This window comes from Mobula birostris, chromosome 3 (genome assembly GCF_030028105.1).
Source record: "Mobula birostris isolate sMobBir1 chromosome 3, sMobBir1.hap1, whole genome shotgun sequence".
Lineage (NCBI taxonomy): Eukaryota > Metazoa > Chordata > Chondrichthyes > Myliobatiformes > Myliobatidae > Mobula > Mobula birostris.
The window spans coordinates 11695797-11711882 of record NC_092372.1 but is presented as its reverse complement, the minus strand read 5'-3'; the positions used below and the strand labels follow the sequence as shown (position 1 = coordinate 11711882).

The following is a 16086-nucleotide window of genomic DNA, read 5'->3' as shown; positions in this document are numbered from 1 at the left end:
TTTAGAATAGAGACAAAGAAAATGCTATTCAGCCAGAGAGTGGTGATTCTGTGGAATTCATTACCACAGACAGCTGAGGAGGCCACGTCATTGGGTATATTTAAAGCGGCGGTTGATAGGTTCCTGATTAATCAGAATGCTAAAGATTACAGCGAGAAGCCAGGGTAATAGGGTTGAGAGGGATAATATATCAGCCATGATGGAATGGTAGAACAAAATTGATGGGCTGAATGGCCTAATTCTGCTCCTGTATCTATGGTCCACTTGATCTGATGTTTTATCCAAAAGATTGTGCATTTCCCATTCCACACAGACCTGGACTACGTGCTCAAATTTCTGGGGTAAAACTTGAAACCAAGACATGATTTAGAGGCAGAATTACTGACAATGAGTTAAGCCTGACACCAAATAGATGGTTAAAGGGTAGAGGTATGAGAAAGGAGTTTTGTGTTTTATTTTTGTTGTTGAGAAGAAAGACGTGGTTTTAAGTGGTAATATAGTTCAGAAAGCATTCTCGATAGTTTGATTGTGTATGGCCTTCTGAGGGAACAGTCAGAATAGATGAAATGACATTTCCACACGTCACATTCTATCTGTGAACACCTATTTCTCTAATGCCTGCAGACTTGCAAATATTTTACCAAAGTATTGCAGATTACCTACATTCCTTCTGATCATTTTCCCATGATTTAATTTTCTGATAGATTATCTTTTTTTTCTAAATGTTTGCCTGAGAAATGCACTATTTTCCATAGTTCCACTTAAGGCTACACCCTACATAATTATCACATAGTGGGATGGAATTAGAATTTCCCCTCTTAAAAAGTGAAGATTACCATAAGAGCAGAATCAGGCCATTCAGTCCATCAAGTCTGTTCCACCATTCTGTCATAGCTGATTTATTATTCCTCTCAGCCCTTCTCCCCGTAACCTTCAACACCCATACTAATCAAGAACCTATCATCCTTTGCTTTAAATATACCCAGTGACTTGGGAATTCATTGCCACAGCTGTCTGTGGCAATGAATTCCACATATTCACCACACTCTGCTTACAAAAATTCCTCCTCATCTCTGTTGGAAATGGATGTTCCCGTATACTGAAACAGTGCCCTTAGACTCACCCAATATAGGAAACATCCTCTCCACATTCACTCTATCTAGGCATTTCAATATTCAAAAGGTTTCAATGAGATCAACCCCTCACTCTTCAAAACTCCAGAAACTCCAGTGAGTATAGGCCCAGAGCCATCAAATGCTCCTCGTATGATAACTCTTCCATTCCCGTGATTATTCTTGTGAACCCCATTTGGACCCCCCCCCCCCCAACAATGTGGCACATCCTTTTTTAGATTAGTTGCCCATGCAAAAGTATCATGCATGGATGGAATTTGGATTTCTATTTTTTAAATAAACATATATTGTAAATGAAAAGCATTAATAATTTTTCCCATACGGGTCATTACATCGTAATGCATATAGATCAAATAAACTGGTCGAGTGCATTTCCCATTTTAGACCTGATTAATGCATTTGATGTTATAATCTGTTTTTCATTTAGCATTATTTGGTCAAATTTTCTGATAAAAAAAGTATTTATTGTGTTCCCCTCCTCTTGTAATTGTTTTACTGGAAAACGTAGTTATTTTTACAAATCTACCTCATATTTCATGCTGGAGTTGCTCCCTCTAGTGTGCCAAACAAATAATTTACTCTGGGCAAGACTACTTATTTAACAAGAAAAATGAAGAGAAATGTAGAATAATAATTCCAACATACCAATGAAAATCCTTTATGCCATCTAATTTGAAGTGGCACTTCATTAATTCTGTCACAATAAATCAAGTAGTCTAACTATAATTGGACTGAATATAAGGGAGTATGTAGCATACTGGGGCATGATTTGTTGGCGTTGGGACATGGTGACACTTGCCCAGCACAACACTACACCTGAAAATTTGATGGGGTTAACTGTTGCGTTCTGTGCTCCCGATGCAGCCTGCCCTACGTCGGTGAGACCTGACATAAATTAGGGGACTGCTTCATAGGTCGCCTCTGCTCCCTCCATCAAAAACGGAATTTCCCAGTATCGAGCCATTTTAATTCCTATCGCCATTCCCATTCCAACATTTCAGTCCATGGCCCTCCCTTTTGCTACCATGAGGTCACTCTCAGGATAGTGGAGCAACATCTCATATTCTGTCTGGGTAGCCTCCAACCTGATGGCAGGAAAATCGATTTCTCCAACCTCTGGTAATTTTTTTCTGCTCCCCATTCCCTCTTCTTCTATTCCCCCCTCTGGCCTCTTACCTCTTCTGTTCACCTGCCTATCACCTCACTCTGGTCCCCCTCCTCCTTCCATTGCTCCCATGGTCTGCTCTCCTCTCCTGTCAAGTTTCTTCTTCTACAGCCCTTTATATTTTCCACCTATCATCTCCCCCGTGTGGGCACGTGGCCAAGTGGCTAAGGCGTTCGACTAGCGATCTGAAGGTCGTGAGTTCGAGCCCCAGCCGAGGCAGTGTGTTGTGTCCTTGAGCAAGGCACTTAATCACACATTGCTCTGCGACGAACCTGGTGCCAAGCTGTATGGGTCCTAATGCCCTTCCCTTGGACAACATTGGTGTCATGGAGAGGGGAGACTTGCAGCATGGGCAACTGCTGGTCTTCCATACAACCTTGCCCAGGCCTGCTCCCTGGAGAGTGAAGACCTTCCAGGTGCAGATCCATGGTCTCGCAAGACAAACGGATGCCTTTAATTTAATCATCTCCCAGTTTCTTACTTCATCCCCCAGCCCCACCCACCTGGCTTCACCATTCACCTTCTAGCTTGTCTTCCTTCCCCTCCATCAGCCTTCCCACCTCCCTATTCTGGCCTTTTCCCCCTTCCTTTCCAATTCTGAAGAAGGGTGTCAGTCCAAAACTTTTTATTCATTGTTTATTCATTTCGATAGATTCTGACTGACCTGCTAAGTTCCTCCAGAACTTTGTGTGTGTTGCCCAGCTCAACTTTTGCTGATTTGATTTGACACAACATGGAGCATATCACTGTATGTTTAAATGTACATGTGACAAATGAAGCTCATGTCAGCAGGTCAAGTGGATTGTTTAAAGTGAAAACTGGAGTTCCTTTGCCACATCAATAGTATCTATACTGTTTAAAGGCCATTGACCTCTAGCATGAACCCTGTTTTCCCTCCAGAGGTGCCACTTGACCTATTAAACATTTTCAATATGTTCAATAAAATATATATTTTCACATATTTATTTTAAATTGCAAAGTTAAAAGTAAACTTTATTACCAAAGTGCAAATATATCGCCATATACTACCTTGAGGGTGGCGGACTGGAGATACGTCTCTACCAAAGGAGGTGTAACTTTCGCCTTCCCTCCACTAGCCTGCAGGTCACCCTTGGGCAAGGTGTAGTTTCTGATTAGCCCCCCCCCCACTCCCGATCAGGGTCATGTGAAGCCATGGAAGCAGGTGGTAGATGCTTGTATGAGCAGCTGGTGCATATCACAAGTCCTGGTTATGTGACCACTGACACCAGGCAGACAATCTCTGAAACGTATTGAGAATGGCTGGGGCCACCCACCTTGTAAAGACACTGCCCAGAAGAAGGCAAAATGGCAAACCATTTCTGTAGAAAAATTTGCCAAGAACAATTGTCGTGGAAAGACTATGATTGTCCATGTTAAATGACACTACCTTGAGATTCACAGTAAAACAAAGAAACACAGTAGAAACAATGAAAAACTGCACATAAACAAAGACTAACAAACAACCAATGTGCAAATGAAGGCAAGCTGTAAATAAATTTTACTGAAATAATTTCCATAATCTATGTTATTTTGCCATAATTCAACTGTAGACTCCAAAACTCTGTTTAGATACCCTCCTCGCAATGAAACTATTTGACTTACACAGTCACCTTAAATCAGTGGCATTGCATACGTGTTTTAGTTTTCTCACACTGGAGGTGTTAAATTCTGTACCTTGCTCCAATCTTAATCAGTGCAGAGAGCTTTCAGAAAATTAGGTCTTAAAATGGCAGAATCTTATGGGGAGGAAGAGACATGTTATGCCCAGGTCATAAACACGAGATGCTATAAGTCCAGAGCAATGCACACAAAATGCTGGAGGAACTCAGCAGAACAGGGAGAATCAGTGGAAAGGAATAGAGAGTTGACGTTTCGACTCATATCAGCCCAATATATTCACTTTTCACTCTCTTCCATAAATGCTGCAGACCCGCTGAGTTCCTCCAGCATTTTGAATAAGTGCCGATGTTCTGATCGGCTTTAGTTTTGATAGATGTTAGGCAAAGTATTGAGAAATTGCTTAACCCATTCCATCTCCTTCTCCTACACAAGAGAGCAGATCACAGAATAACGTAGCACAGAAAGAGGCCTATAGTCCCATTGTTTCTATTTCAAGAAATTGCATAACCCATTCCATCTCCTTCTCCTGCACAAGAGAGCAGATCACAGAATAAGTCCCATTGTTTCTATTTTAATTGTCATTTGGCTGGACCTGTGATCGAGCCAAACGAAGCAGCGGTACTCTGGGGCCAAGGTGCAAGCCACAGTACTAAGAGTCACACACAGCACAAGGCACATATAACACATATAAGATAACAGTAAAAAATAGTTTCACAAAAAAAATATAGTCCAAGTCCCTGCGTCCATGAACGCTGCAGCAGTCTGCAGTCAAACACAAAATATCTTGTCGTTTGCTGAGCAAACACTAGAAGGCAGCACCAACCCAGCGTAGACGCCCCACTACATCGCCTCCGGCTCTCCGGTGGAATGTCCCAACTCTGACTCTCCTCTCCTGGTTGGCTGCAAGCTGGCGACTCCGCGGCCTAGCAGATTCCCCGCCGTTCGCCAATAAAACAGTCTAGCTTTCTGAAAGAGCCAAGCATTTAACACAAATACCCGATAGCCCTGCATATTTTTGTTTTTCTCCTTTTTAAGTATCTTATGGTTACGTTGAACGTTTTCTTTCTCCTGAAGAGAGGAATCTGAACCCTAAAGCAGCTTGTCTGAAAAGAAGAGAAGAGGAGAAAGTGTCAACAGATCCACCGCCACTCTCCCTTGCTGGCGTCAATCCGAGTATGGGAGACACTTCCAACCATATGGGCCCAATGTGAAAAGAGGTAATTGAAATCCTGCTGGTTTCAGCTGCCTGATAGCAGCCAGTATATCTCAACCATAACAGAATCCACAATATATATTTTCTACTTTGACAACATCGACATTTACCTCGGTCGGAAAATATGTGGGGAGATTTGTTCTTTTGTTGTCTGACTTTGGTTTCTGTTTCATCATTGAAGTCTTTAGAATTTTATTTGATCATATCATCTCACCAATGCTTTCCATCTCTTGTCATCCATGGTGATTTCATTTCCCAGTTTGGAGTTAAATGTGGTTTTGTAAGATATGCCTTTACATAATGTCGGTGTTTCATCTGTAAACAGTTCTTCCCATTTTTGTGATGTTCACATACTGCTACCCTATCAAAGTTTGATCATTTGGGATGCACTTTATAGTTTTGCTAGCAGTCCATTTTGACTTTAAGGCTAAAAGTTTACAAGCACAAGAGATTCTGCAGATGTTGGAAATCCAGAGCAACACACACAAAATGCTGGAGGAACTCAGCAGGTGGGGCAGCAACTCTGAAAGTGAATAAACAGTTGATGTTTTGGGCCAAAGCCCTTGATCAGGACTGCATCAGGCTCAGCCCAAAAAGTTGACTGTTTATTCCTTTCTATAGATGCTGCCTCCTTCAAGAGGACCATGACCTTATCATAGGCTTTGGAGGGTTGTGTGTCTTAATGGCCTGGAGACCTATGTTGGCTGGAGTCAGAGCCTTGTGTGTTGGTTCTTGGTAAGGTCACCCATGCCAAACAGGTCAAAGGGTAGAGGTCAGACTAAGAGTGGTCTACTGGCCCTGCAGGTTTAGGAATTTCGCTCAGGGCCAGTGGTGTAATGGGCAGTAAGTAAATATTGATGTTGTCTGACCTGCTGAGTCTCTCCAGCATTTTCTGTATGATGCTTGAATACATTATGAGCATTTAAGTGCAAATGTTTCTTCCTAAGCTAATTCATGTCCTTTCTGATTACAATCAAATGAAACGTTACTGTCTCCCTTTTGGATTTCCCACTGTTTAAAACAACTGTTGAATTATTTTAGTAAACACTCCCATGCATGCAGACCCAATGAACTCCAAAATGCTTAAAATTCCCCAATGATTGTAGTTGGGTTTAAACACTAACCTCTATTTATGACTCACATGCTAGAACATCCACCTCTATTTTCCTCTTTGACGGAATGTAACATATTCTATTCGAAACAATATTAATGTAAAACATATTTCTCTGAGGAATGAGATGCTGGTGAAATATAACCCACAGGAAGTGCTTGGAAGGCAGTTTCGTGACAAAATATCGGAGTGTTTAATACCCAGAGATAGCTGACAGGATACTGGAACAGAAATGTATTGTTGCGGTTTTTGGCAGATCTCATTTGATTGTAGATTCAAGGGAAAATTTGCATAAGAAAGTCATAGAGTCAAACAGCGCAACAGCACAGAAACAGGCCCTTCAGCCCATCGAGTCTATGCCTAGATGAGTCAAATGGAGCAATGAAGAAGGATGAAAAATAGTAAAAAAAATGATGGCTGTGCAGGAGGAAGGGGTTAGATTAATCTTGGAATAGGTTAATAGGTCAGCACAACATCATGGGTCATAAGACCAGAAGACATAGAAGCAGGATTAGGCCATTTGGCCCATCGATCATGGCTGATTAATTTTCCCTCTCAATCCCATTCTCCTGCCTTCCCCTGTAACCTTTGATCTCCTTTTTAATCAAGAACCTATCAACCTCTGCTTTAAAAATACCCAATGACTTGGCGTCCACAGCTGTCTGTGGCAATGAATTCCACAGATTCATTACCCTCTGGCTAAAGAAATTCCTCCTTATCTCCGTTCTAAAGGGACAAATGCCTCCACCAGCTCTTCAGCTACCTCTTTCTACAGGACCAAAGGGCCTGTACTGTGCTGTACTGCCCTGTGTTCTAAAGGTAGGATGGCCAGCCTTCTCCTTGGTACTCCTATACATCTTTGAATCAAGAAATATGAACAGAAAGGAAGATTTGACTGATTGCATCTAATCTGGCACTTTTTTTCTACTTTTGAGCCACTTTGACTACCCGTTTTGAATCGGGAGCATGTCCCCTTTTTTTGCGAACAGGGTGAAGAATCAGATAGTTCCAAAAATAAAATGACAGTACTCATTGATTTGTATTTAGAGATACAGCACAGTACCAGGCCCTCCTGGCCCAACGAGCCCGCGCCACCCAATTACACCCATGTGACCAATTAACCCGCTAACCCGTACGTCTTTGGGATGTGGGAGGAAACCGGAGTACCCGGAGGAAACCCACATGGCCAGGGGAGAATATACTAACTCCTTGCAGTAGCAGCAAGAAGTGTGCCCAGTTCACTGGCACTGTAATGCATTGCACTACTGTTCTACCGTGATGTAGGAAAGAACTAAGTGATTATGGCCATGATCCCATAATCAATACTGTGGAGAAAAAGGACAGAGCGAGGAATTTCCAATATAGCTGCTAATAAGGATGGAAAAATTACCTCAATAACTTACATTATGATTGATCCTCAGTTTTTCTGTGCATTAAACTTTTAAAGCTCAAGGTAAATTTCATTATCAGAGTACATATATGTCATCACATACAAGCCTGAGATTCATTTTCCTGCGGGCATACTCAGTGTATATACTATACGTTGAATAGTAACTATAACAGGATCAACGAAAGGCCAAGTAGAGTCCAGAAGACAACAAACTGTGCAGATGCAAATGTACATAAATAGCAATAAATAACAAGAATATGAGATAAAGCGTCCTTAAAGTAAGATCATTGGTTGTGAGAACATCTCAATAATGGGAAAGTGAGTGTAGTTATCCCCTTTTGTTCAAGAGCCTGATGGTTGAGGGGTAGTAACTGGTGGTGCGAGTCCTGACGCTCTTGTACCTTCTACCTGACGGTATGAGTGAAAAAGGAGCATGGCTGGATGGTGGTGATCTCTGATGATGGATGGTGCTTTCCTACAACAGCGTTTCATGTAGATGTATCTGTTCTTTACAAGCTTGACGTCAATGCTATGGAGAGTGACACCACAGCAAAGACATTCCAATCTATCTATTAATGAGGATGGAAAATATGTGTTTCCATCAGTCTCAATAACTTAAATTATGAGGGTTCCTCAGTTTTTCTGTCTCTAGCTGTTCTTTACCTGCGCCCCTGGGCACTAAGCTGAGATAGGGTGGTGGCTCAACAAATGGCCACCCAAACCAACATTCACTGTCTCTCTTGGTACGCACATGAAAAATGGGCAAGTAGGAAGAAACTAGGAATCATTGCCCTCAGGTGAGAAAGGAATAAAGCGAAAATTGTGTGCATCTTTACTTAACCTTTATTCTTTTTTTTTGTAGGCCCATGGTGCCAGATCAACAAAAATAAGTGAGAGACCGCTTCCTTGACAACTGTATTATCTTACAACAATGTAAACACTCTGCCCATCCCCTTCTTTTGTAAAATGGAGACACATTAAAAGCAGTCACGAAAATGAATCACAGACGAGAGAGAGAGAGAGAGAGAGCAAGGAAAAAGAGAATACTGCATTCCCAACAAGCAAAGTACGACTTGGGGGACAAACTCTAACATATCATTCAGAATGTTGAGCAGTATGTTGCAAGCTGTTAATGTACAGCCTGGAGACTGAATGGCAATCTTCTCCACACTGTGGAAAATGCATTTGTGCCTGAACTTCTGTAAAAAAATAAAATTAAAAAAAAAATCAATTTGTAGGTTGAAAAAAAAATATTTATTTGAAATCGTAACCTTGCAATAATGAAAAGTGTACTTCTGATAAAAAAAAGGAAAAAATACAATTTAACATTTTGTTTTGTTGGTGTTCTAGTCAGCTAGTGTTTGTTCTCTGGAGAGAGTGAAGCTTTGCTGCCCGTCTACATCCAGTATTCACAAAAACCAGCAACTGTCCCAATGGTAACGTAGGTGATGATTGCTTAGCCATTCCTCTGTCTGCATGGGAGTAACTGATGGAATAATGGGCCTGTTGGTGATGTAACCTGTATCTCTATTGCGATGCCTTTTCTTTTGTGATTTTTAATTCCTGTTATTCTCCTGCAGTTTCATAGTATTCGGTGGAAAATAGGTCACACTTTCTGCCTTTTCAGAAAGACTTGTTTTTTGTTGGAAACTGAAAACTAGTGACAACACAGAGATTTTTTGTTGAATTTAGGTGTGATATTACGGCAGTTTAGCATGGTTACTGTGTGGAACCCAACAAAAATGAGTAGTTTAGGATACAAAACCCCTGATGACGGCACCACTGTTAAGTAAACTTGGAGCCTGACAGATTACTGCCTTTGCGTGGTTGGGTGGTGATCAGAAGTCAGTGGCTCGGTGGACAATGGCGTTGTTCAGTGGAACTGAGCCCTAGAGACCAGGATTGAACCCCAGGCTCAAACTGTAATGCTTGCTTATTTGTCCGATATCAACCAAGCCGGTAATATGGGAGCGACAACTGGGCACGCTCCTGGACTGGAGGAGGGAAAAGTCGGTCGGTATTCTCATTCCCCGTCACAATGCAGGAAAATCCATGTGGAATGATGCTGGACTCGACTGTGAACTCCCCCCCCCCCCCCCCCCCGTGCTGTTCCGTGCCTGGACTCAATGCTTCCTGAGAGAGCTGGTGCCCATCGGGACTATGCTTCAGGACTGAGTTGATCTTTGGGAGTGGAGGGGCAAAAATTGGTTACTCAAAGATGCAAAAAGTGGAGAACAAGATGTCATGTCAGTCAGTTATGGTTAAATATATAGGAACCCCCGACGCTCATATAAATGGTGGTTCCTACTATAATATATACAAGATATTATAACAGCAGAAGTATCCAATTGCATTCCATTTTTAACCATTGTTCCTAATACTGTATGTGTGTGCTGTGTATATATAATAGTTTTAAGAAATTGCCACTCCGTGTGACTGGTGTGACTTATACGCCTGGACGTGAAACAAGAAATCCTGCAATTCTTCCTTTGACTTATTGTGAGTGTTTTGGTTACCGAAGCTTATCTACTTATTTTGTTTTAGCGTCCGTACTAAAGCTGGATGGCATAGTCCCGCGCAGCAGATTCCCTATGATCGACCCGAACAGAGAGCTTATTCTATGCATGTAATGAGTAGTGAAAACAAGTGCTTTCAGGCAGGTATACTGCAGACTTATTTATGCAATGTAACGTGAAGTAGGGTCTTACTTCTACGTATAGAGAAAGTTAGGATATTACAGCAAGTTTGCTCATTTCAATCAAGAGCTGCACACTTAGATACCCAATACAGACCATCTCAGTGCACAGTCTCTGCACAAGTTGCATTTTCTCTGTGAGATTATTGCATTAAAACATTAACGATAGACCTAGACAGTTTAGTAGTATTATTTGATTCCCTTTGAGGACAGTCTCTTCCCTTAAGCCAGAATTGTTAACGTCTCCATTTAAACTGGGCCTTTGTCGAAGGTGTCATTTACTCCTTCTGGTCCAAGAGCTCGTTGGGAACTGAGAAGTTCAAAGTAAATTTATTATCAAAGTACAGATATGTCACCACATACTACCCTGAGATTTTTTGTGAGCTGCCTACAAAACATCACCGCATATTGCCACCGCAATCTTGAAAATTTTAAGAACCATCGCCATTGTTTACCTGTTGCCTACTCGAAGAGTAGATAACTGCACTAATGAGGGAAGTTAGTCACTGGCCAGTGCTGCTGCGTGGCCTCAGACACCTCATAAGATGTAGAGTGACTTGTTATTCAGGTTTAAGTTGTAGAAATATCAGTGTCAAAACCCAAAATGGTTCCTTGTCTGGGTCTGGACTTGGTTCAATTCTATGTGCACTGCAGAGTTCTGAAACTTGTACCTGGACTTCCTCTCTCTCTCTAGATTGGAATACATTCATTGGTGGCTTCAGCGATCTAGGTTACTGATACCTGTGTTTAGCACCACTAAGTCCACAAGCCTGGCATTCTAGCAGTCAATTGGAAGGGGTTATTCCCACCAAATAGTGTACTAGTTTGGACACCAGAGATTTTTTCCAGAAGCAAGTCCCTTTACCCCTTTTAGAGTCATAGAGCACTACAGCACAGAAACAGGCCCCTTCGGCTAACCTAGTCTGTGTTGAACTGTTATTTTGCCTAGTCCTTTTGACCTACACCTGGACTATATCCCTCCTGTCTAGGTACTTATCCAAACTTCTCTTAAATGTTGCGATTGTGCCGACACCTGCCACCTCTACCGGCAGCTCGTTCCACACTTGCACCACCCTCTGAGTGACATTATTTACTCACTCACACCATGTACGTGTCACTGGCAAGGACAGCGTAGAATGCCTTTAAGAACGTGGTGGTGAGATACGCGCGACCTCTCAGTCCTTCTGGTGAAGGTGCTCCCACAGTACCGTTCGGTCAGGAGTAGCAGGATTTAGTTCCAGAGTTGTTGAAGGGGGCAGTGAGATATTTCCAGGTTAGGACAGTGTGCAGCATGGACGCAGGAATGGTTTGCAGTGGGCAGCTTTACCCAGCACATTCCTTTGAACTTTCCCTCTCTCACCTGAATACATGCTCTCTTCACTTCTTACACCATGGTGACCTGCAGGGAAAAAAAAATTCTCTTGCTTTTGCCAATGTTTGTTCCTTACAGTCTCACAGAGTCCAGCCAGAGGAACACCATAACACCATAAAGCAGATTTAGGCCATTCGGCCCGTCAGCTGCTCTGCCATTCCATTATCACCGACTTATTACTCCTCTCAATCGCATTCTCCTGCCTTCACCCTGCAACTTTTGATGCCTTTACTAATCAACCTCTGCTTTAAGTATACCCAATGACTTGGCCTCCACAGCCATCTGTGGCAATGAGTTCCACAGATTCACTGCCTTCTGGCTCAAGAAATTCCTCTTCATCCCTGTTCTAAAGGGACATCCCTTTCTAAGGCTGTGCCCTCCCGTCCTACTCTCCTCGAGAGTGGAGTGAGTCTGCTGTTGCCACACATTTCTAACATGCACCTTTTTCCATTTGAAGGGGAATTTTGGGAATCCAATCCCAGCGTGTTCCCATTCCTGCCTGATTTCCCAGTAACATGTTAAGCCTCTTGCTTTTTTTCCCTCCTCTGGTATTTCTAGTGATGTTTAAAACTTACAGAAAATTGGACATCTTGTACTGTAATTGTAATTTTTTTTTGTATTTTGAAATGTGAGTCTTTTTGCGCTCAAGGGGTTAAAGTCACAGACTGCAGTGAGTCTTATAGTATCAATAGCCATGAGAAGAATGGTATTTATCAGACTATGGTTAAGGAAGGGTTCAGCGCAACAAATTCCAGATGAATGCAAAGTACTTTTGCCCTGCCAGGTGTGATGGTTGAGACAGATTACAGGGATTTATACGAGACTCTTAGGTAGGCACATGGATGATAGAAAATGGAGGGCTATGTAGGAGGTATTGATCTTCGAGTAAATCAGAATTAGATTTGATATCACTGACACATGTTGTGAAATTTGTTGTTTTGCAGCAGCAGTACAGTGCAATACATTAATAAACTATAAATTACAGTAAGAATAACATATATTAGAACGTTAAATTAAATTGGTAGCACAAAAAAATACTGTGGTAATGTTCAAGTGTTGGTTCCTTGGCCATTCAGAAATCTGATGGCAGACAGGAAGAAGCTGTTCCCAAAACATCGAGTGTTTCATGCTTCTGTACATCCTCCCTGATTATTGAGGTCGGCACAATGCTGTGGGCCGCACAGCCTCCACTGTGCTGTAGTTCTAAACAGTCCCCTTAAATTCTAACTTCTACCTAGAGAGTGGAAGGGCATGTCTCATGGGAGGCTTTAACTTTGGCTCAGGTATGTTTTGCACAGATTCCAATGTATCAGAAATCTGGTGCAAGTGTTTCAGGCCATGTATAACATAACAAAAACAGCAAGATATCAGAGCACACTTTTGCTACCCACAGCACAAGCTACATGGAAATCTGAACGTGCTGAAATAATGTGTCTTGATATGCTTGAACCTGCCATCACGTCTGGTCCCAGTAACGAAGCATGTTCCATGTACTAAGTGCTGTGGAAAAGGATATGGACCACAGCACAGAAGATTAAAGTGTAACTGTTCCATCAATCCATGCAATTATAGCAACATTGCCCGCTAAAATATTTTAAGGCCGTTAATACTTAAGGTTCTCATTGGTTCATTTCTTTTAAATTCTTTAGTAAATTAAAGACAACAGCGATGATTCTCAATAGTGGATATGCAGTTTGCGACACTGATGAGCGCAGCAAGATCTAGGAGCCTGAGCAAAAATAAAAAGAGGCTTTGAAGAACTTTATTCTAGTGTTTCTTTAAAGAACTTAGCAATAACGAATGAGGAAGTGTGCATTATTTGTGAAGAACGCTGGCCAGCATTAGTTTATGCATGAGGTGAAACTTGGGAAACAAATCATAGCGACTATCAATGTAAAAGGGGTTTCATATATTGTATATAGTTTTAAGAAAATCCCACAAATAATCATATAGATTTTGTTATATTAAACCTGATGGAAGTAAGCAGTAAAGTAGGAGTTGGGGAAAATAAAACATCGCTATTGGTCATTTTTTTTTTGTTTACATTCTTGTGGAGAAAGTTCATATGCTAGTTGGAAGGTTTGGTTTTGTGGGGTGGGTGGGTGGGTAGGGTATGTGGTTTATGCTCTTAAAATACCTTTTTTTTAAGATTAAAAACAACAGCACTGGAATTTTAGTGTACGTGCGTGGCCTGAAAATTCTCTTAGTGTTAATGCTTACCGAACTATTGGGAACTTGTATCTCCTACACTTTGTGTAGACTTGAAACATTCCTGCCACTTATGGCATCTGCCCCCTTTGGACTTTCAGTATGATGTGTTGCCTTCCTGTAAAAGGGTAACAACAGCAAACAAAACAGTATGTGGTTCCACCTCTTCTCCCTATCGATAATGAAACCATCACTTTTAAAGAAAAGATTGCAAAATCTGCGTGTTTCATGAGGCAACAGGCAAACTTTGCGACTGTTTTTGAATTTTTTTTGTGTAAGAGCTTAAAGTTATATTTTTACATGTTGACTTTAAAGTTTTTTTAAGATGTCATGTGTTTTTTTTGCTTTAAAAAGAAAATTGATGGAATCCCCTGTGGTTTTAAAAATGTCTAAAGTTTTAACGAATTAGTAAAACTTCAAGTAGCAATGTCAAGGAATTTTACAAGCACACAATATATTTCTGGAAACAAATTTCAAACAAGGAACAAAATAAGGTATTTACAATTTGTTACCTACTAAATGTTTAATCTGAATCATTTTTTTTGTGTTTGTTGGAATATTGTTGATATTGATTACATTTGTGAGTACTGGGTCTCAGTACTTTGATGGGCCGTTCATGAAACTTTTAGATGCATGGAGGTGGATCAAGTAAATAATTTTTTAAGGCTATGAATTGGACACAAGTTGAGAGAAATGTCCCTGAAGCGTGTTGATTTCTGATATGCCTGCCCTGTAGAAAGAGTACAGTGCCTCAGACAATCCAACATCAAGTACAAAAAGGCAATAGACTTTTAATGAGAACTGAAGTGTGGTTACTGTTTTAGTCATTGATTATTACAGAAGGCAGAAATACTGAAATAGATTTTTTGTAAATAAGGGTATTCAGGGACAGGGAAACAAGAGAGGCAAGTAGAATTAATATACAGATTGCACAGGGTATCTATTGAATAGCTAACTTTTCAGCTACAATAGCTTCAAATGATTGGATGCTAACTTGTTTCTTGTCAACTACCACAGTGTAAAGAACTGCACATTTTAACCATATAAGAAAAAACATCGGGTGCTTAGATGGCAGGGTATCTGAATAGTGCAACTGTGTTGAGAACCGCATTGATTTGGCTTGTAGTCACAACATTTAACCCCTTGGGAAATGTAACATTCTAAATGTTACCGCCTCAGAACTGATGATAAGTGACGTCCATAAGTTTTTTAAAGAAACTCTTCTAGTCAGCTTCTTTTCCCTGTGTTGCATTTTAAAATAGAGATGATAAGAGATGATCATTATTGTTCAAATGGATTCTCAATATTTAAAAATTAATCTGATAGGCGCAAACAGCTGAAAAGTTCATGGGATCATTGCTGGAGAACGTCAAGGTGATGTCACGTGAACTGCTTTATCTAAAATGGCTTAGCAAATAAAAATTCCCTTAGAGCATTTATTCTTACTAAACTACACTGAAACAACATTCCGTTTGTCTTGAGTTAAAGAATAAATATAAATTTGAAGTGGTTCAACAATAAATTGAAGGTGTAGCTTAATTTGAGCACATGTTTAAGGGAGAGTTGCTCACATGCAGAGCTCAAGCCTTCAAATTTAGTTCAGGGAAGGATTGAGAATCTCTGTGTTTTAATTGTTTGAGACCTTGAAGAGGACATTCTGAAAAAAGACCATTTCAAAGATGTCATAGAAGCAATGAGGGACAATATAAAGGAATTTATTAAGCATAACCATTATATAGAGACATTCTTGCTTAAGAAGGTGACACAAAAATGATTGCTAATTCATGATTGAGCATACTGCTTTATTAACTTAGGTGGGGTGTGTGTTACATGTGTTATCTGAGGCATTATTTAGTTAGACATGTACAAAATACTTGTAACATTTTAACTATTATACAAATGTTAGCATATTATCATGCTATAAGTGAACTAAAGTGATAAGTTAGCAAGAAAAATGTTAACTTGCCAACTAATGGAGATTCAAGACATTGCTTTAAAATTCTTATTGGATCCACTTCCCTGTCTATAACAGTTCATAAACCGAATCAAACTGTTCACCCATTGGTACCCATTGTGTTCAATGTAGCTGTAATTAACACTAACGCCTATAAACTGTCATTTGAACCAGTGATGCAATTTATAAATTTATCCAGTCTTC

At 40.7% G+C, this 16086-nt stretch overlaps 1 protein-coding gene across 17 annotated transcripts in view; it reads left to right on the top strand.

The window, feature by feature from the left end:
• LOC140194896 (transcription factor 4-like) overlaps positions 1 to 8654 on the top strand; it is a 681375-nt gene extending 672721 nt beyond the window's left edge. For all 17 annotated transcript variants that reach the window (XM_072252222.1, XM_072252219.1, XM_072252225.1 and 14 more), the window contains 2 exons: positions 5014 to 5156; positions 8516 to 8654. In XM_072252222.1, the coding sequence (XP_072108323.1) occupies positions 5014 to 5150 (137 nt within the window). In that variant the 3' untranslated portion in view covers positions 5151 to 5156; positions 8516 to 8654. The remainder of the gene's footprint in view (positions 1 to 5013; positions 5157 to 8515) is intronic.
• The last annotated feature ends 7432 nt before the right edge of the window (positions 8655 to 16086 follow it).